Consider the following 21908-nt stretch of genomic DNA (forward strand, 5'->3'; position numbering starts at 1 on the left):
GTATTTCTAAGAATTTCAGGAACCAGGCTGTCCCTGCTCCCTCATACTTTCCTGTGGCAAACGATCTCATTTCAGACCCTATTAGAAGTTTCTGGACCACATTTTGAATAGCACTCCCTAAAATACTTTGCTTTTTTTCAGAGAGTGCTGAGTGGCACTGTAAGGCAGACAGGTATCACTATAAATATACGATCTCCAGTAGCAAGTGGGCCTCAACAAGACCTGCAGTCATACTACATTTTACTGGGAAATACAATCCACTTTGCACACATGTAGACAAAACCTCTGTGTGTGTGTGTGTGTGTGTGTGTATACCTACTCTTACCTTCTCTCCTGTTGGTAACAAAATGTCTCTCCCTCTATTCAAAGTCACCAATCTTTCCACCTATGCCTTGGATCAATCAATCCTGCTTTCTCAGAACACCTCACAAATCCCTTCTTTGGTATATTTGATAGCTCGTTTGATTGAACTCTTCTTTCATATAACAAACATGCTTAAGCCTTTCCCGTTTACAAAAAGGCAATAAACAATAACTCCATTTCTCTCTCCAAGTACTGCATAATTCCTTTAAATTTATCTAGAGTTGTCTTAACTATCCACATCTCTTTACTTCTACCCATTGTATAACCCCAACAGAGTTTCCCCTACTACTTCTCCATCAAAATATGCTTTGCACGACTGTCATGTTTCTAACACTAAAATGTTTTTGGCCGCTCTTATTTGACCTTGCGTGAATGCGACACTGTGAACCACCACTTTGTTAAGACTTTCTTTGCTTGGCTTCTGTGACACTACATTTTCCTGGCTTTCTCCTACCTCTTCTCAGTGTCCTTTCTAGGTTTCCATCCCACACCCATAACATATCCGAATTCCTAAGGCCTTGTCCTAGGTGATCTCCTCACTCTAATCTCTAGAGTAGAAGAGAAAGAAACAGAGGGAGGACAACAGGACACCAAAAAGGAAGGGTCAGAGAAATGGAATGGAAGCCTTAATACCAAAAGATGGGTGGGGAAATGAGCTGAGGTTAGTAAAAGCAAGTTAAGGCATGTGACACACAAGTCAAGTCTAGAAGATGAGGAATAGAAGAAACATAAATCCACATGCACCAGTACAAAAGGCAGATACTAACGTCATGTGCTATAGGCTCTTCTCCTGGTTATCCTTAATGTTGAATACAGACAGTCAAGAGATCCCAGAAAGACTATTCATTCATAAGGAAGATAAAATAAAAAAGATCTTCCAGTAGTTATAACTCCCAATTACTATATATGACATTTTTCTTTTAAATTTATTGGGTTTAAGATTTTATTTATTCGTGAGAGACGGACAGAGAGAGAGAGAGGGAGAGAGAGAGGCAGAGACAAAGGCAGATGGAGAAGCAGGCTCCATGCAGAGAAGCAGGCTCCATGCAGGGAGGCCTGACATGGGACTGGATCCCGGGTCTCCAGTACAGCTCCCTGGGCCAAAGGTGGCGCTAAACCGCTGAGCCACCCAGGAGTCCCACTTTTAAATTTATTGTAGGGCAGCAGGGGTGGCTCAGCAGTTTAGCATCACCTTCGGCCCAGGGCGTGATCCTGGAGTCCCGGATTGAGTCCCACGTCAGGCTCCTTGCATAGAGCCTGCTTCTCCCTCTGCCTGTGTCTCTGCCTCTGTCTTTCATGAGTAAATAAATAAAATCTTTTAAAAATAAAAATAAATAAATTTATTGTATTGTGACCAGAGTACCTATGGACAACGTGTTTTAGAAGAAATTAGAACAAAATTCTTTGAAGAATCCTATATTTTTACAATTTAGAAGAGGATTTGAAAACCATTTTTGAAAGACGAGGTAAACACAGAAAAACACTGAGGCAATTCAGCTGACAGTTATGTTCACATGTTGTTTTAAACACAAGTGTTTAAACATGCACCTATGTATATATTATGTGCATATACTATAGTACTAGAGTACCCTGTATATAACAAATCACATATACAAGACATTCTGAAAGAACAAAATCAGGGTAAAATATTTTTAAATGTTTTGCTAGTCATGATAGCTTCATACCACTATCATCTAATGGTCCAAGATGTAATATATATTTAAGGCATAGTTCATCATTAATTCAGAGGATGTCAATTTCAAAGAGGGTTTTTGGTAATTTTGAAACTTTTAGGCACGTATTAGATTTGGTTAGAAAATCACTTATGTTAACCTCACAATAAGACTGATAAAGAGCCTATGAACTGATACTGAACTAGAACTAGATACCACTCTAATGCTGTTAGCTTACAAATTAGTATTATCTTTATCATAGCTAAAAAAAAAATGAGACTTCAAAGATTCAAATAATTTAGGGCTGGTTGGAAAATCGAGACTCCATCAACTCCATATACCTGATAAAATAAAAAAACAATGGAACAGCAGTAATTACAGCTTTCCATAGAATAGAGATCTTGCTGGCTAATCTCCCACTGACTGCATATTCAGGTGCCAGGAAATGACAAGTATCTATCCCTCTACATAACACTAAAGAAGTCATCAGATATGAAGAGCCCTGAGGAGCTTTCCATATTTTCCTAAACGTGGGAGGAGCTGAGCTATTAGCATCCAACCTTGATGACAGACTTAAATACAACTCTCTATGCTATTAATTGGAGTTAGGGATCACTTTTTATAATTATTACACATACCCTACAACCTATAACTAAGGGACTCTCCAGGCTGCTGAAACTGAGGTGCTTTCATGAGTGGCTTCCATATGGGAATTCCCTAGGAACTGAGATCCCAGGGTTTTATGTCCGGGTCCTGATAATGGCCCACCATGATCTTCAATTTTTCAGTCATTTTAGTTAAAAACAGTCTACAACCCATAAGCCAACTTATCCAAGAAGATGTAAATTGTATTACAATACGTATGTATGTGTATGCATGAGCAAGCTAGGGGTGGGTTGGATGAGGGAGTGTCACAACAGGGTCTGCAGTATAGAAATCCTATTACTTCCCTGGCAGGTCTGTACAGTTTGACAGGTTGTGCAGCACAAGGGACTACTTAATTTAAGAGGGCAAATGGGGATTAATATGCATTCCACTTCCTAAGGCATGTAATCCTTGGTACTACAGGTGACAATAACTCAAAGTAACTTTTAGACTTACAGCAGCAATTCCCCCACTCTTAGAATGCTTTGTATACCATATGTGAAATGCAGCCGTTTGACATGCTTATTAATGACAATTTACTTATCAAAGTACTTTAACTTAAATTCTAATGTTTTCCCCTCAACTCAATAAATTATGTTACCTCGTAATGTGGGACACATATATCCCATTTTGGAGACTACTGGTCTACTACGTACTTGAAAATGCAGGAGTAAATTTGAAAAAGGGGTCAAGGTTTTAGGAAGAAATGTAGGGCTCATGCAAGTAGGCTGATAGTTTAACTTGGTGAGATCTCTAAGAAAAATGAGACAAAAATCTAGAGATCTGGGACACCTGGGTGGCTCAGCAGTTGAGCATCTGCCTTTGGCCCAAGGCGTGATCCTGGAGTCCCAGGATCGAGTCCCACATTGGGTTCCCCACCAGGAGCCTGCTTCTCCCTCTGCCTGTGTCTCTGCCTCTCTCTGTGTCTCTTGTGAATGAATAAAATCTTAAAAAAAAATCTAGAGATCTAAGAACCAAATTACCCACATGTGAGCATATTAAAAAGGTGCAATGCGGGATCCCTGGATGGCGCAGCGGTTTGGCGCCTGCCTTTGGCCCAGGGCGCGATCCTGGAGACCCGGGATCGAATCCCACATCGGGCTCCCGGTGCATGGATCCTGCTTCTCCCTCTGCCTATGTCTCTGCCTCTCTCTCTTTCTCTCTCTGTGACTATCATAAACAAATAAAAATTAAAAAAAAAAAAAAGGTGCAATGCAATGTTAATAATAGTATTTGACATCAACTTTCTACCAGGACAGAGTAAACAGTAACAAAACAAGTTTGCCTGCCGTGTACATCTACATGTAACGGGGATAGATATATGAGGCAACTATCTTTGGGCACTGAACAATAGGCAATGAGGACTGTGATTCCCTGAAGAAAAAAGGGAAATTCAGGAGGTAAACCCTAATAGGTCTTGATTCTCTACCTGGGGACTATCTCTCAGCCACAATCAGGGAACTAGAGCTTAAGTAGAACAGCTTAAAAAGCCAGAGAATTTGGGGCTTGAAGCAAATTAAGCACTGGAGAGAAGAGAGCTGCAAAGAGTGAGGATGCCAGTAGTCTCTCTAGGGCTTCTCCAAGGCCTTCGCTGAAGGCTAACATGCAGGTGCACAGCAAGACTTTGGGACGCTTAACAGAAAACAGCTGCCAAGGGATGGAGAAAAGCAAACATACTAGAGGCCCAGCAGGAAGAAAGAGAAAACAAAATTTTAAGAAGTAGTCTTAATCTCCTAACTCTGGGAAATGAACTAGGGGTGATGGAAGGGGAGGAGGGCGGGGGGTTGGGGGTGAATGGGTGACGGGCACTGAGGGGGGCACTTGACGGGATGAGCATTGGGTGTTATTCTGTATGTTGGTAAATTGAACACCAATAAAAAATAAATTTATTATTAAAAAAAAAAAGAAGAAGTAGTCTTAAACTCGACCATACTAATAATTACTTAACATGTAAATGAATTAAACCATTAAAAGCAAAAATTTACAGGTTGGATAAAAAAGCAAGACGCCACTATTCACTATCTACAAGAGACCTACTTTAAATAGAACGGTTAAAAGTAAAAGAATGGAAAAAATATACCATTCAAGTAGAGGTAAGAAGACTGGTGTAGCTGTATTAATGTAAAAACAATGTAGACTTCATGAAACAGTAGTACAAGAGATAAACAACATTTCATAGTGTTAAAAAGGGCAGACAATGAATCAATAAGATAAAGCTTCAAAATATCTGTAGCAAAAACTAACCAGGAGTAAAGGAATAAAAGGTAAGTCAACAATCATGATAGAAGATTTTAACATTCTTCTTTCTGCAACTGATAAAACGAGTAGACTGGAAAAAAAAAAAAAAAAGAAAACCAAACCAATAAAATAAACATTTTTACAATACTATCAACCAACTTCACCTAACATTTACAGAATACTACACAGAACAACTGTAGATAGAATTTAATTTCTTTTAAATACACATAAATGGTCACCAAGATAGACAATATGTTAGGACATAAAATGTCTCCATAACTTTGAAAGATCTACGTCTTGGCTCAGGGAGTGATCCCAGGATCCTGGGATCAGGTCCCACGTTGGGCTCCCTGCATGGAGCCTGCTTCTCCCTCTGCCTATGTCTCTCTGTGTCTCTCATGAATGAATAAATAAATACTCTAAGGAAAAAAAAAAAGATTTACATCTTACAGTTTTTTTTTTTACTACAATGGAATAAGCTATCCAGAAAATCCCCATGTATCTTTAATACATTTCTAAGCAACCCAAAAGAAATCAGAAGAAAAATTTTAAAATATTTTAATAGAATGTTAATTAAAACAATTTATTTGAGGTGGCAACATATGCTTAGCGAGAAAATTATACCTTTAAAAAAAGCAGAGACAAACAATAAATAAAATTAACAAAGCCAAAAGTTATTTGGTAAGCCCTCAATAATGGCAAGCAAGAAAAAGAATACACATTACAAATAGAAACAAAAGAGGTCTGGGACATTGCTCAGGCCCCAAAAACATTAAAAGGGTTTGGGGAATACTGTGAACAAACATATACCAAAAATGTACCAATTAGATGAAACAGAAAATTTTCTTCAATTTACCAAAATGGATTCAATGAAGAAATATAAAATTTGAATTGCCCTGTATCAAGACACTGAATCCCTAATCAAAAACCATCTCATAAAGAAAACTCTAAGCACAGATGGATTCACTGAATTCTGTCAAATGTTTAAAGAAGAATACTAATTTTACAAAATGTCTTTCGGAAAATTAGATGGAACACTTTACACTTTTGAGGCCAGTTTTACCTTGATACTAAAATCAGATAAAGATATGAGAAAACTATCACCAATATTCCTCATAAACATAAAAAAGTCCTCAAAATATTAGCAAATCAAGTCCAGAAATACACATAAAGATGACCAAGTACAGCATATCCTCAGAAAGCAAGAGAAGTTTAACATCTGCAAGTCAACATAATTTACCACATTAAGAGAAAAAAGGAGAAAACCCACACAATCATTTTAATAGATACAGAAAATGCATTTGACAAAATTCATCATCCAAAACGATTAAAATACCCAGCAGACTAGGAATAGAAAAGATCTTAATTTTGATAATGGGCATCTGTAAAAAGCTCATAGATCTAACATATAAATGGTGAGCAACTAACATCATCTTCCTAAGATCAAGAATAAGGCAAGGATGCCATCTCTCATTTAATAATGAAATTAAACTTCTACTCAATATTGTACTGGAGGTCCTACCTAGCACAGTAAGGGGGAAAAATGACAAGTTAATTAGGAATTGAAAGAAAAGTTAAAACTACCTACCTGTAAGCAATAGGATAGTCTACACAGAAAATCTTAAGGAATACACAAAAAACTACTAAGATTTAATCACTGAATTTAGCAAGATAATGGGATACAATCAATATACAAGAGTTGATTGTATTTCAACTAGCAACAGTTGAAAATGATATTTTTAAAAATACCAATATCATTAAGCAACATTATCATAAAATAGTTTGGAATATAAACTTCACAAATACTGTACAAGACTAATATGATAAAATAGTGCTGAGAGAAATTTTTTTTTAAATTTTTTTATTTATTTATGATAGTCACAGAGAGAGAGAGAGCCAGAGACACAGGCGGAGGGAGAAGCAGGCTCCATGCACCGGGAGCCTGATGTGGGATTCGATCCCGGGTCTCCAGGATCGCGCCCTGGGCCAATGGCACCAGCCGAACCGCTGCGCCACCCAGGGATCCCAGTGCTGAGAGAAATTAAAGAGCTAAATAAACAGGAAATAAAAGGTTTATAGGTAGGAATAGTCAATGTTGTTCAATCATTCTCCCCAAAGTGGTATCTGGACTTAATGCAATTCTCATCAAAATCATAGCAGACTTTCATGTAGAGATTAAGAAGCTGATTCTAAAATTTATGAAGAATTGCAAATGACTTCAAAGAGCAAAACAATTTTGAAAAAGAACAAAACTGTCCAATTCAAAATTTGCTTTAAAAGCTACAGCATGGGATCCCTGGGTGGCGCAGCGGTTTGGCGCCTGCCTTTGGCCCAGGGCGCGATCCTGGAGACCCGGGATCGAATCCCACGTCGGGCTCCCGGTGCATGGAGCCTGCTTCTCCCTCTGCCTGTGTCTCTGCCTCTCTCTCTCTCTCTCTGTGACTATCATAAATTAAAAAAAAAAAAAAAAAGAAATTTAAAAGCTACAGCAATAGAAAAACACTTTACTACTGAATAGATCAACAGAACAGAAAAGTATAAAAATAAAGATTTATGTTCAACTAATGTCTTTTTAAAAAAATGCCAAAGTGATATAAGGGAAAGTACTCTCTTCAATAAACAGTACTTTAACATATGGTTGAAAACATGAACCTCAATCCTTATACAAAATCGCTCAAAATAGATTACAGATCTAAATACAATGACTACAACTATAATATTGAAAAGACAAAATCTTGGTAAACTTAGGGTAGGCAAAAAACTATTAGAACACAAAAATTAGGGGGATCCCTGGGTGGCTCAGCGGTTTAGCACCTGCTTTCGGCCCAGGGTGTGATTCTGGAGTCCCGGGGTCAAGTCCCACATCGGGCTTCCTGCATGGAACCCACTTCTCCCTCTGCCTGTGTCTCTGCCTCTCTCTCTCTGTGTCTCTCATGAATAGATAAAATATTTAAACACACACACACACACACACACACACACACACACACGAGGATCCCTGGGTAGCTCAGCGGTTCAGCGCCTGCCTTTGGCCCGGGGCGTGATCCTGGGGGTTCGGGATCAAGTCCCACATCTGGCTACCTGCATGGAGCATGCTTCTTCCTCTGCCTGTGTCTCTGCCTGCCTGCCTGCCTGCCTCTCTCTCTCTCTCTCTCTCTCATGAATGAATTAAACAAGTCTTTCAAAAAAAAAAGCACAAAAATTACTAAGTATAAAAGAAAAAATGGATAAATCAGGCAATCAAAATTTAAAACTTCAGCTCCTGGGATCCCTGGGTGGCGCAGCGGTTTGGCGCCTGCCTTTGGCCCAGGGCGCGATCCTGGGGACCTGGGATTGAATCCCACATCGGGCTCCCGGTGCATGGAGCCTGCTTCTCCCTCCGCCTGTGTCTCTGTCTCTCTCTCTCTCTCTCTCTGTGACTATCATAAAAAATAAAAATTATAAAAAATAAAAAATAAAAAAAAATAAAAAAATAAAACTTCAGCTCTTCAAAAGACACCATAAAGGAAATGAACGGGCAAGCTATAAGGAGCTAAATATGTATAAAACTGTATCTAACAAAGTACCAGGATATAAAACGTATATAAAGAATATTTAATTATCAATAATGTAACCAATTACTTAACTTTAAAAATCTGCAAAAGACAAACTGAAATTATACCAAAAAGCTATAATAGCTAATAAGCACAAGAAAAGACTCTCATCGTTATTCATCGGGGAAATGAAAAAACCATGAGACTCCCCTTTGCACATCCTAGAATGACTAAAATTAAAGACTAACGACACCCAAACTGGCAAAGATATGAACCAACTGGAACTCTCATACATTGCTGGAGGGAATGCAAAACAGTACAACCAGTATAAATATACATTTATGACACAAAGAAGAAATTCCAATTTTTAGTATTTACCCAAGGAAATGATAACATACTACATAAACACTTGTCCACAAATATTTATAACAGTTTTATTCCTAATAGCCACAAATTGAAAACAGTATGATTTCCATTAACAAGGTGAATATTGTATATAGAACTGTTTTATATAAAACTGGTAGACAATATGGATCAATCTTAAATACTATTAATTCTTTGACACTGTATCTTGTACTCACAAGGTGATTTACACTTCTCACCAAGAGCCCAAAGCAATCAAATCCCAAAATCGACAGTTACATTTTACAGACTGCCAGTTAGTAAAGAAGTCTAAAAAAAATTGATGGGTTCTTATTTTTTACTCTTCCCTGGATAAATAATGTGACCCTTTTCAAGGGTATGCTCAGTACTCTTTTAAAAAACAGCTTAGAGTTTGCTACTCTTTTGCTGAATACACTACAAAATATTGTACAATGTTGTACCATTTCTCCAAGATCAGTTTGTTTTCTGACTTCAGGTACCTATAATGTACCTAAAGAAAATCTGTTTTCTACGTCCTTCCCTCTTTCCTGGATATAACTGCACACTAAGAAAATGGCAGTCATACCTGAGGTAGCTCATACAACTTTAGCATGTGGTCACTCATCCTCATTCCTTCCAACTGGCAGGCAGCCTTATCAAAGGACAGTTTTGACCCATATTCTCAATGGGGTCTTGGTAGTTACTGTAATTGTATCTGAGCATTTATAAATTATAATACATTCTTTTTCATTATAAATTAGCTTTATTTCTTTTGCATAAAAACATATTTTAGAAGGTTTATTTTCTATGAATTCCAATTAGGGTAACAGAGAACACCAAAACTGGTTTATAGAAATATCACGTTTGATAACGCTGAAAACTATTATTCTATACCTGAATTTTGGTCTTAATTTCCTGAGGAATCCTCCTATGATCAATTTTCTTTTGGAATATAACATGGCTTGAGCTAATGAAACACTAGAATTTAATATTATACTCTAGAATTCTAAAACTATGCCAAGTTGGGCTCTCTGGAGGGCTAGGCTTAGAAATCTAATTTTTTTTTTTAAGATTTTATTTCATTTGAGAGAGAGAATGAGCAGGGAGGAGAGGCAGAGGGAGAGGGAAAAGTAGGCTCCCTGAGAGCCTTTGGGGTTCAGATCCTGGGATCCCAGGATTGTGAGATAATGACCTGAGCGGAAGGTAGACAACACTTAACCAAATGAGCCATCCAGATACCCCTAAAAGTCTAATAACTATACCAGTGCCTCTAGTAGAGCTAAAATTTGAAAACCACTATCTAAAAAGGACAAGTATAACTGCAACATGATTGTGGCCTCAACAAAACTTGTTTTGTTTGGCCTAAAGAATGGGCCTCTGTGTGTGTGTGTGTGTGTGTGTCCCCGTGTGTGTGTGTGTGTGTGTGTGTGTGTTTTAATTTACTTGCCATTATCTAATACTAGAGAAAGCTCACACAAAAATCTGGGCTTCAGACTTCTCGTTAAAAGAAATACTATATATATATATATATATCCTTCAATACTGGCCCTCTGAGGGCTCCAGGGTGGCTCAGCGATTGAGCATCTGCCTTTGCCTCAGGTCATGATCCAGGTCCTGGGATAGAGTCCCACATCTGGCTCCCTGCAGGGAGCCTGCTTCTCCCTCTGCCTGTGTCTCTGCCTCTCTGATCTCTCATGGATAAATAAATAAATAAAATCTTAAAAAAAAACTACTGGCCCTCTCTTCTCTTACATGACAATCTGCAAGAGCTGAGTTTGCTGCCCGCCTCCCTTTCACTCCTCACCTCCAACTCATAGTTCTCCAACTCATATAACTAGCTTAGCTCCTGTAGGGATTATATAGTTTGATCCATGATGACTGTACCCACAAGTTCATTAGGAGAATGAAGAACAGAGATGATGAAATGAACCCTATTTATTTATGAAACGTGCTGGCTAAAGTTTTATCTCAGCTAGTATTAGAGTAAGTTCACAAGGAGAGAGAGGAAGGAAGAACATATTCAAGTTAATAAGATTCAGGATAGGTAGTATTTTTAATTTATAGAAAATGACCCTCTTTTGTAACAGTGTATTTAAAGAATCATTTGTTAGAGACTCTGTCTTTCTCAGTATAAAAACAAAACCATTACCTTCCAATTTATATGCTTTCTTGAATTCTTGCTGGTTATACAAACACCAAGATAAAATATATTTAGACTAGAATCGCATAGAACATTTTGAGAAATCTGGAACTTAAAACCTGTCTCAGAGTTTAGTTTCGGAGCTTTTATTCCCCCTGTTCTCATTCATTGAGGTCTGAATGTCATGGCCAGGCACACGATAAACCTTAATTCTAGAATTACGCAAAATTCAGATCCCGATTGACTACTAGCCTATTTAACCAATTAAAATGCAAATAAAAGAGACCTTAGACTGTGTCTAAACATTAAGAACTAATATTTGTTTCACCTGTACTGAATTTCCAACAGGTGGGCCACATGAGCGAAAACAAGAGTGAAAGATCTGAGACTTCAGCCTATTTGCAGGCTAGCTTACCATGGTGGAAGGCAGACTCATGGCTGAGAGACCAGGGACGTTTATTAGCTACTCACAATAATAACGTAGGCCAAAGCTAGCATAAACCGAAGCATCAACATTTTTGCTCTCCTTCCCGGAACCCCAGTTCCCAGCAGGCAAGGTCAAAGGGCCAGCTGACACCTGCACAGGCAATGGATTGTGTTACACCAGAAGAAACCTAAGCTTAGAGCACCCCAATCTTGTATCGTGGGTACTAAGCACGCCTGTCTTTAACTCCGGGGGACACCACACTGGACCACACGCAGGCCTGCTCTTTGCTCCGGTGGAAGACACTATCTCTATCTTCCAAGGCTGATCCTTATACAAACATCTTTCAAAAGCAGAAACAAAGGGCAGTCACAGTACCTCCCTGGCACGACCTGCAGAAACTGAGAGACCGCTGGAAAACTGGCTCCCTAGGCCAGATACTGTTCCAAACACAGAACCAAATGAAGAGTCTAACACTACTGTCTATCTATAGCACCGATTTCATACACCCCTTACATAGGCTCAATTACTTAATTAGCATTTTATCTCAAACTTCATCAACCAGACCCTCTGAAAGTATCCATCAAAAACGAATCATTCCCGTTTCTAATTACCTTCTACTTTTAAAAAGGAGGTGCTCCCGTATTGGCAAAGTCACAATTTACAATCCTCATTCTCCTAGGATGATTACTGCGCTTCCTTGGACTTTTTAAAGGTCTCAAACCTGTTAACGCTCGCAATGGGAACTACCTGTCAAAAGTCTCATTGCCCAGTAACAAATGCACCACCAAAGAGAACAGCAACTTCCACATCATCCAGCCGTCGTCTACAAAATACAAGAAAATCCTGCGCCCCCCCCCAAAACAATCACTCCCTTCTATTTCTCTTTACCCTTTACCGTAGCGAAAGAAAACCTTCCAATGCAAACACACACACACACACACACACACACGCACACACAACCAAAATACCGTCTCTTGGTTCTTTGTCCCGAGCAGAAGGGAGAGAAATCGGGGAACGCGTTAGAGCCCGAAACCTCCGTGCAGGACAGAAAACAGCATCCGGATCTGCACACGCCTCCCCGCAGAAGAGTCCCCGTCGCTCCGTCCTCACCCACCGCCCACCACCCCCGGCTCCAATAACGTGGGTCCGAACCGGGTGATTCGGGCCGTGCGGACCCGGGACGAAGCTCCGGGGGAGGCAGAGGGCGGAGCAGGTAACCGGATGCAGCGGGCCAAGCAGCCGCGAGCTACACAGCGCAGCCCGCTCCGGCCGAGGTTTTCCAAAGTGCGGGGCGCGCTCCTCCAGCCCCGGAGGAGAACGCGGAGCCGCCGCCGCCGACACGGACCCTCCTCCGCGCCCCTCCCCCGCCGCGCACCCCCGGCGGCGGCGACGCGACAGCAGGTCCGGGGGGGGCCGCTCCTCAGGCTCCTCAGGCTCCCCTCCCCCCGCGCGCCCACCTTGGCCGCCTCTCACCTTGCGTGGCGAACCGCGAAGAGCCGCTGACCGGCGAGCCGGGGGCGGGGACGGGCGGCGGGGTCTCGGCCGAGCCCAGCACGGGCGGGGCAGCATGAGGTGGCGCTGGCAGGAGCGCGGGCGGGGCGGCAGCTGGGGCGCCGGCTCCGGAGCTTCCCCGCACCGGGAAGGCTGCGCCCCGTCCGCCTCGCCAACCGCCTCGGCGCTCGTCGAAGGCGCCCAGCCGGACCTCGCCTCCCCGCCGTTCTCTCCGGCGCCCCCCGCCCAGCCCGCCCCGGTCCCGGCCCACCTCAGGCCCCGCCCCCGCCCTCCCTCTCCCAGCAACTGAGGCGACGGCGAGGAGCGCGCCGCCCAAAGGCCGCGGCGGGAGGCTGGGAGGTGGGAAGGCGCTTGCCCAGCCCCGCCCCCTCCGCAGCCGCGGCCTCTGATTGGGCCTTGCTGTGCGTTGCGCTCCCCTAGGAAGATTCAGGGATCATTTGTTAATGACGGACCCGCTAATCGGTCCGCCTGCGTTAGCCCCGCCCACGGGGGGCGGAGCTCCGCCGCAGGGCGCTCAGCGCCGTTAATTAAGTAACTGGCATCAAAATCCTAGAGAACACAGGCAACACCCTTTTTGAACGCGGCCACAGTAACTTCTTGCAAGATACATCCACGAAGGCAAAAGAAACAAAAGCAAAAATGAACTATTGGGACTTCATCAAGATAAGAAGCTTTTGCACAGCAAAGGAGACAGTCAACAAAACTAGAAGACAACCTACAGAATGGGAGAAGATATTTGCAAAGGACATATCAGATAAAGGGCTAGTTTCCAAGATCTATAAAGAACTTCTTAAACTCAACAGCAAAGAAACAAACAATCCAATCATGAAATGGGCAAAAGGCATGAAGAGAAATCTCACAGAGGAAGACATACACATGGCCAACATGCACATGAGAAAATGCTCTGCATCACTTGCCATCGGGGAAATACAAATCAAAACCACAATGAGATACCACCTCACACCAGTGAGAATTGGGAAAATTAACAAGGCAGGAAACCACAAATGTTGGACAGGATGCGGAGAAAAGGGAACCCTCTTACACTGTTGGTGGGAATGTGAACTGGTGCAGCCACTCTGGAAAACTGTGTGGAGGTTCCTCAAAGAGTTAAAAATAGACCTGCCCTACGACCCAGCAATTGCACTGTTGGGGATTTACCCCAAAGATACAGATGCAGTGACACGCCGGGACACCTGCACCCCGATGTTTCTAGCAGCAATGTCCACAATAGCCAAACTGTGGAAGGAGCCTCGGTGTCCATCGAAAGATGAATGGATAAAGAAGATGTGGTTTATGTATACAATGGAATATTAGCCATTAGAAACGACAAATACCCACCATTTGCTTCAACGTGGATGGAACTGGAGGGTATTCTGCTGAGTGAAGTAAGTCAATCGGAGGACAAACAGTGTATGTTCTCATTCATTTGGGTAATATAAATAATAGTGAAAGGGAATATAAGGGAAGGGAGAAGAAGTGTGTGGGAAATATCAGAAAGGGAGACAGAACATAAAGACTCCTAACTCTGGGAAATGAACTAGGGATGGTGGAAGGGGAGGAAGGTGGGGGGGGGGTGAATGGGTGACGGGCACTGAGGGGGGCACTTGACGGGATGAGCACTGGGTGTTATTCTGTATGTTGGCAAATTGAACACCAATAAAAAATAAATTTATTATTAAAAAAAAAACACAATGAGGGGCAGCCCGGGTGGCTCAGTGGTTTAGTGCCGCTTTTAGCTCAGGGCCTGATCCTGGAGACCCGGGATCAAGTCCCACGTTGCGCTCCCTGCATGGAGCCTGCTTCTCCCTCTGCCTGTGTCTCTGCCTCTCTCTCTCTCTCTCTCTCTCTCTGTATCTCATGAATAAATAAAATCTTTAAAAAAAAACACAATGAGATATCATCTCACATCAGTGAGGATGGCTAAAATTAACAAGACAGGAAACAACACATCTTGGACAGGATGTGGAGAAAGGGGAACCCTCATGTACTGTGGGTGGGAATGCAAGCTGGTACAGCCACTGTGGAAAACAGTGTGGAGGTTCCTCAAGAAGTTAAACATAGAGCTACCCTATGACCCAGCAATTGTACTCCTGGGTATTTACTCTAAAGATACTGATGTAGTAAAACGCCGTGACACTTGCATCCCAATGTTCATAGCACCAATGTCCACAATAGCCAAACTGTGGAAGGAGCCTTGGTATCCATTGAAAGATGAATGGATAAAGAAGATGTCTATATATACAATGGAATATTACTCAGCCATCAGGAAGGATGAGTACCTACCATTTACATATAACATGGATGGAACTGGAGGGTATTATGCTGAGTGAAATAAGTCAATTGGAGGACAATTATCATATGGTTTCATTCATATATTGAATATAAGTAATGGTGAAAGGAGCTATAAGGGAAAGGAGTCGAACTGAGAGGGAAAAATTAAGAGAGGGAGACAAACCATGAGAGACTCCTGGGAAAGAAACAAAGGCTTGTAGAAGGGGAGGTGGCTTGTAGAGGGGTGGGGTGACTGGATGATGGGCATTAAGAGCACTTGATGGGATGAGCACTGAGTGTTACACTATATGTTGGCAAATTGAATTTAAATTAAAAAAAATAACCACCTTCCTGTAGGAGATAAATGGAATTAAAGAGTCAGTGTGGTGGATCCCTAGGTGGCTCAGCAGTTTAGTGCCTGCCTTCAGCCCAGGGCATGATCCTGGAGTCCCGGGATCGGGTCCCGCATTGGGCTCCCTGCGTGGGGCCTGCTTCTCCCTCTGGTGTCTCTGCCTCTCTCTCTCTCCCTCTCTCTCTCTCTCTCTCTCTCTGTGTCTCTCATGAATAAATAAATAAAATCTTAAAAAAAAAAAGAGAGTCAGTGTGGGTTTACTAAGAAGGCTTAGTAGGGAAGAGGTTGTTTCAGGCAAAGAGATAGCTTGTCAAGTCAGTAATGTAAGAAGGATCATGGGCCATTTGGGGACCCGTTTTGATTCTGTTGGCTAGCTGGAGGAGACTGCAGGATGCAGGTACAAAGTCTGGGCATCAATCAGGGAAATACAAATCAAAACCACAATGAGATACCACCTCACACCAGTGAGAATGGGGAAAATTAACAAGGCAGGAAACCATAAATGTTGGACAGGATGCGGAGAAAAGGGAACCCTCTTACACTGTTGGTGGGAACGTGAACTGGTGCAGCCACTCTGGAAAACTGTGTGGAGGTTCCTCAAAGAGTTAAAAATAGATCTGCCCTACGACCCAGCAATTGCACTGTTGGGGATTTACCTCAAAGATACAGATGCAATGAAACGCCGGGACACCTGCACCCCGATGTTTATAGCAGCAATGTCCACAATAGCCAAACTGTGGAAGGAGCCTCGGTGTCCATCGAAAGATGAATGGATAAAGAAGATGTGGTTTATGTATACAATGGAATATTCCTCAGCCATTAGAAACGACAAATACCCACCATTTGCTTCAACGTGGATGGAACTGGAGGGTATTATGCTGAGGGAAGTAAGTCAGTCGGAGAAGGACAAACAGTGTATGTTCTCATTCATTTGGGGAATATAAATAATAGTGAAAGGGAATATAAGGGAAGGGAGAAGAAGTGTGTGGGCAATATCAGAAAGGGAGACAGAACATAAAGACTCCTAACTCTGGGAAATGAACTAGGGGTGGTGGAAGGAGAGGAGGGCGGGGGGTGGGGGTGAATGGGTGACGGGCACTGAGGGGGGCCCTTGACGAGATGAGCACTGGGTGTTATTCTGTATGTTGGTAAATTGAACACCAATAAAAAATAAATTTATTAAAAAAAAAAGTCTGGGCATCAGGTTAGAAATCAAAGTGTCCACACCAAAACACTAACCACTAGGACATACTGGTTATTAGGAGAAGCTAGGAGCATATTATAGGAATCTAAAGGCAACAATCTTGCCTCCACCCACCATTGCTGGGCCTGTTTCATTTCACTACCAACCAGATCAAACCTATTATGAAAAACACGTAACACGTGTGTACCTTCTACCTGGAAGCATGTGCACCTTGCGAGGGGGGTGGGGGGTGGGATGAGGGTGGAGGGGGGTGAGGGATGGAAAAAGTCATTGAAGGAATTACTTGGACATCCTTAAGGCCTGAAAATTCATTCGTTTCTCCAACTGCTGTCCTATTTATGCAATAAAGAAAACTTTCTGACAATCTTAACCTATTAGTCTCTCGGAGACAGAACTATCTCTCCTCGTTTAAAAAGTAAATCGCCGACTTTAAAAATCGATTTCACCTTTTTTTTTCCCCCACTGGTGGTGGTGGTGGAATTATTTAAACACTTCCAAGGCTCAAGAGAACATCAGTCCTTCCGCATCAGGTTCCATCATTCATGAGAGCGAGGAGCGAACTCAGGTGGCAAGCCCACGCTGCCCCCACGATGTCCCATCCACACGTTTCTCCACCTATAAAATTCCTCGCTTGCTAGCTCTTCACAGTCTCCATCCACTTGGTCATCCTTTGACCCTCCGCCGTATTCACCCTACCTACGGGGACCCCGATCCTCTGCAGGAAAACGAGACTTCTGCAAGCAAGTTACTTAATTTTTTTTTTGTAACAGCTTTATTGAGATATAATTCACATATCATATAATTCAGTATATAGTTCAATGACTTTTGGCATATTCACAGAGTTATGCATCCATCGCCATAATCAATTTTACAAATTTTCATCACCCTAAACAGAAATCCCGTATCCCGTAGTCATTACCTGACAATCTTCCATTGCCCATTCCCAGCCCTAAGCAATGACGAATCTAGTTTCTGGACATTTCATATAAATGGAATCACACAATATGTGGGCTTCTTTCACTTAGCATATGTTCTCAGGGTTCATCTATGTTGAGGTTTGTATCAGCATTTCATCCTTTTTTATGGCTGAGTAATATTACATTGTATAGACAAGCCATATCTTGTTTATGCACTCATCAGTTCATGGACATTGGGATTATTTCCATTTATTTTAGTTATTATGAATAATGCTGCAATGAACATTTGTTGTTTTAATAAATTTATTTTTTATTGGTGTTCAATTTGCCAAGATATAGAATAACACCCAGTGCTCATCCCGTCAAGTGCCCCCCTCAGTGCCCATCACGCAGTCCCCCCCACCCCCCGCCCTCCTCCCTTTCCACCTCCCCTAGTTCCTTTCCCAGAGTTAGGAGTCTTCATGTTCTGTCTCCCTTTCTGATATTTCCCACACATTTCTTCTCCCTTCCCTTCTATTCCCTTTCACTATTATTTATATTCCCCAAATGAATCAGACCATATGTTTGTCCTTGTCCGACTGACTTACTCCACTCAGCATAATACCCTCCAGTTCCATCCATGTTGAAGCAAACGGTGGGTATTTGTCATTTCTAATGGCTGAGGAATAGTCCATTGTATACATAAACCACATCTTCTTTATCCATTCATCTTTCGATGGACCCCGAAGCTCCTTCCACAGTTTGGCTATTGTGGACATTGCTGCTAGAAACATCGGGGTGCAGGTGTCCCGGCGTTTCATTGCATCTGTATCTTTGGGGTAAATCCCCAGCAGTGCAATTGCTGGGTCGTAGGGCAGGTCTATTTTTAACTCTTTGAGGAACCTCCACACAGTTTTCCAGAGTGGCTGCACCAGTTCACATTCCCACCAGCAGTGTAAGAGGGTTCCCTTTTCTCCGCATCCTCTCCAACATTTGTGGTTTCCTGCCTTGTTAATTTTCCCCATTCTCAAGGGTGTGAGGTGGTGTCTCATTGTGGTTTTGATTTGTATTTCCCTGATGGCGAGGGATGCAGAGCATTTTCTCGCGTGCATGTGGCCATGTCTATGTCTTCCTCTGAGAGATTTCTCTTCATGTCTTTTGCCCATTTCATGATTGGATTGTTTGTTTCTTTGGTGTTGAGTTTAATAAGTTCTTTATAGATCTTGGAAACTAGCCCTTTATCTGATACGTCATTTGCAAATATCTTCTCCCATTCTGTAGGTTGTCTTCTAGTTTTGTTGACTGTCTCCTTTGCTGTGCAAAAGCTTCTTATCTTGATGAAGTCCCAATAGTTCATTTTTGCTTTTGTTTCTTTTGCCTTCGTGGATGTATCTTGCAAGAAGTTACTGTGGCCGCGTTCAAAAAGGGTGTTGCCTGTGTTCTCTAGGATTTTGATGCCAGTTACTTAATTAACGGCGCTGAGCGCCCTGCGGCGGAGCTCCGCCCCCCGTGGGCGGGGCTAACGCAGGCGGACCGATTAGCGGGTCCGTCATTAACAAATGATCCCTGAATCTTCCTAGGGGAGCGCAACGCACAGCAAGGCCCAATCAGAGGCCGCGGCTGCGGAGGGGGCGGGGCTGGGCAAGCGCCTTCCCACCTCCCAGCCTCCCGCCGCGGCCTTTGGGCGGCGCGCTCCTCGCCGTCGCCTCAGTTGCTGGGAGAGGGAGGGCGGGGGCGGGGCCTGAGGTGGGCCGGGACCGGGGCGGGCTGGGCGGGGGGCGCCGGAGAGAACGGCGGGGAGGCGAGGTCCGGCTGGGCGCCTTCGACGAGCGCCGAGGCGGTTGGCGAGGCGGACGGGGCGCAGCCTTCCCGGTGCGGGGAAGCTCCGGAGCCGGCGCCCCAGCTGCCGCCCCGCCCGCGCTCCTGCCAGCGCCACCTCATGCTGCCCCGCCCGTGCTGGGCTCGGCCGAGACCCCGCCGCCCGTCCCCGCCCCCGGCTCGCCGGTCAGCGGCTCTTCGCGGTTCGCCACGCAAGGTGAGAGGCGGCCAAGGTGGGCGCGCGGGGGGAGGGGAGCCTGAGGAGCCTGAGGAGCCTGAGGAGCGGCCCCCCCCGGACCTGCTGTCGCGTCGCCGCCGCCGGGGGTGCGCGGCGGGGGAGGGGCGCGGAGGAGGGTCCGTGTCGGCGGCGGCGGCTCCGCGTTCTCCTCCGCACTTTGGAAAACCTCGGCCGGAGCGGGCTGCGCTGTGTAGCTCGCGGCTGCTTGGCCCGCTGCATCCGGTTACCTGCTCCGCCCTCTGCCTCCCCCGGAGCTTCGTCCCGGGTCCGCACGGCCCGAATCACCCGGTTCGGACCCACGTTATTGGAGCCGGGGGTGGTGGGCGGTGGGTGAGGACGGAGCGACGGGGACTCTTCTGCGGGGAGGCGTGTGCAGATCCGGATGCTGTTTTCTGTCCTGCACGGAGGTTTCGGGCTCTAACGCGTTCCCCGATTTCTCTCCCTTCTGCTCGGGACAAAGAACCAAGAGACGGTATTTTGGTTGTGTATGTGTGTGTGTGTGTGTTTGCATTGGAAGGTTTTCTTTCGCTACGGTAAAGGGTAAAGAGAAATAGAAGGGAGTGATTTTTTTGGGGGGGGCGCAGGATTTTCTTGTATTTTGTAGACGACGGCTGGATGATGTGGAAGTTGCTGTTCTCTTTGGTGGTGCATTTGTTACTGGGCAATGAGACTTTTGACAGGTAGTTCCCATTGCGAGCGTTAACAGGTTTGAGACCTTTAAAAAGTCCAAGGAAGCGCAGTAATCATCCTAGGAGAATGAGGATTGTAAATTGTGACTTTGCCAATACGGGAGCACCTCCTTTTTAAAAGTAGAAGGTAATTAGAAACGGGAATGATTCGTTTTTGATGGATACTTTCAGAGGGTCTGGTTGATGAAGTTTGAGATAAAATGCTAATTAAGTAATTGAGCCTATGTAAGGGGTGTATGAAATCGGTGCTATAGACAGTAGTGTTAGACTCTTCATTTGGTTCTGTGTTTGGAACAGTATCTGGCCTAGGGAGCCAGTTTTCCAGCGGTCTCTCAGTTTCTGCAGGTCGTGCCAGGGAGGTACTGTGACTGCCCTTGGTTTCTGCTTTTGAAAGATGTTTGTATAAGGATCAGCCTTGGAAGATAGAGATAGTGTCTTCCACCGGAGCAAAGAGCAGGCCTGCGTGTGGTCCAGTGTGGTGTCCCCCGGAGTTAAAGACAGGCGTGCTTAGTACCCACGATACAAGATTGGGGTGCTCTAAGCTTAGGTTTCTTCTGGTGTAACACAATCCATTGCCTGTGCAGGTGTCAGCTGGCCCTTTGACCTTGCCTGCTGGGAACTGGGGTTCCGGGAAGGAGAGCAAAAATGTTGATGCTTCGGTTTATGCTAGCTTTGGCCTACGTTATTATTGTGAGTAGCTAATAAACGTCCCTGGTCTCTCAGCCATGAGTCTGCCTTCTACCATGGTAAGCTAGCCTGCAAATAGGCTGAAGTCTCAGATCTTTCACTCTTGTTTTCTCTCATGTGGCCCACCTGTTGGAAATTCAGTACAGGTGAAACAAATATTAGTTCTTAATGTTTAGACACAGTCTAAGGTCTCTTTTATTTGCATTTTAATTGGTTAAATAGGCTAGTAGTCAATCGGGATCTGAATTTTGCGTAATTCTAGAATTAAGGTTTATCATGTGCCTGGCCATGACATTCAGACCTGAATGAATGAGAACAGGGGGAATAAAAGCTCCGAAACTAAACTCTGAGACAGGTTTTAAGTTCCAGATTTCTCAAAATGTTCTATGCGATTCTAGTCTAAATATATTTTATCTTGGTGTTTGTATAAGCAGCAAGAATTCAAGAAAGCATATAAATTGGAAGGTAATGGTTTTGTTTTTATACTGAGAAAGACAGAGTCTCTAACAAATGATTCTTTAAATACACTGTTACAAAAGAGGGTCATTTTCTATAAATTAAAAATACTACCTATCCTGAATCTTATTAACTTGAATATGTTCTTCCTTCCTCTCTCTCCTTGTGAACTTACTCTAATACTAGCTGAGATAAAACTTTAGCCAGCACGTTTCATAAATAAATAGGGTTCATTTCATCATCTCTGTTCTTCATTCTCCTAATGAACTTGTGGGTACAGTCATCATGGATGAAACTATATAATCCCTACAGGAGCTAAGCTAGTTATATGAGTTGGAGAACTATGAGTTGGAGGTGAGGAGTGAAAGGGAGGCGGGCAGCAAACTCAGCTCTTGCAGATTGT

At 43.5% G+C, this 21908-nt stretch overlaps 2 protein-coding genes across 2 annotated transcripts in view; one reads left to right on the forward strand and one right to left on the reverse strand.

Annotated features, from left to right (window-relative positions):
- The window catches only part of LOC112911681 (uncharacterized), a 95652-nt gene extending 77997 nt beyond the window's left edge, over window positions 1–17655 (reverse strand). The window contains exons 1-3 of the mRNA XM_072762679.1: window positions 17641–17655; window positions 13382–13443; window positions 12856–13310 (exon numbers count right to left, since the gene is read on the reverse strand). Coding sequence (XP_072618780.1) covers window positions 12856–13310; window positions 13382–13443; window positions 17641–17655 — 532 coding nt within the window. The remainder of the gene's footprint in view (window positions 1–12855; window positions 13311–13381; window positions 13444–17640) is intronic.
- Window positions 17656–17768: 113 nt separating this feature from the next.
- The window catches only part of LOC140599525 (uncharacterized), a 476056-nt gene continuing 471916 nt past the window's right edge, over window positions 17769–21908 (forward strand). Inside the window, exons 1-2 of the mRNA XM_072762680.1 lie at window positions 17769–17776; window positions 19198–19652. Of these exons, the coding sequence (XP_072618781.1) occupies window positions 17769–17776; window positions 19198–19652 (463 nt within the window). The remainder of the gene's footprint in view (window positions 17777–19197; window positions 19653–21908) is intronic.

This window comes from Vulpes vulpes, chromosome 7, assembly GCF_048418805.1.
Source record: "Vulpes vulpes isolate BD-2025 chromosome 7, VulVul3, whole genome shotgun sequence".
Taxonomy (NCBI): Eukaryota; Metazoa; Chordata; class Mammalia; order Carnivora; family Canidae; genus Vulpes; species Vulpes vulpes.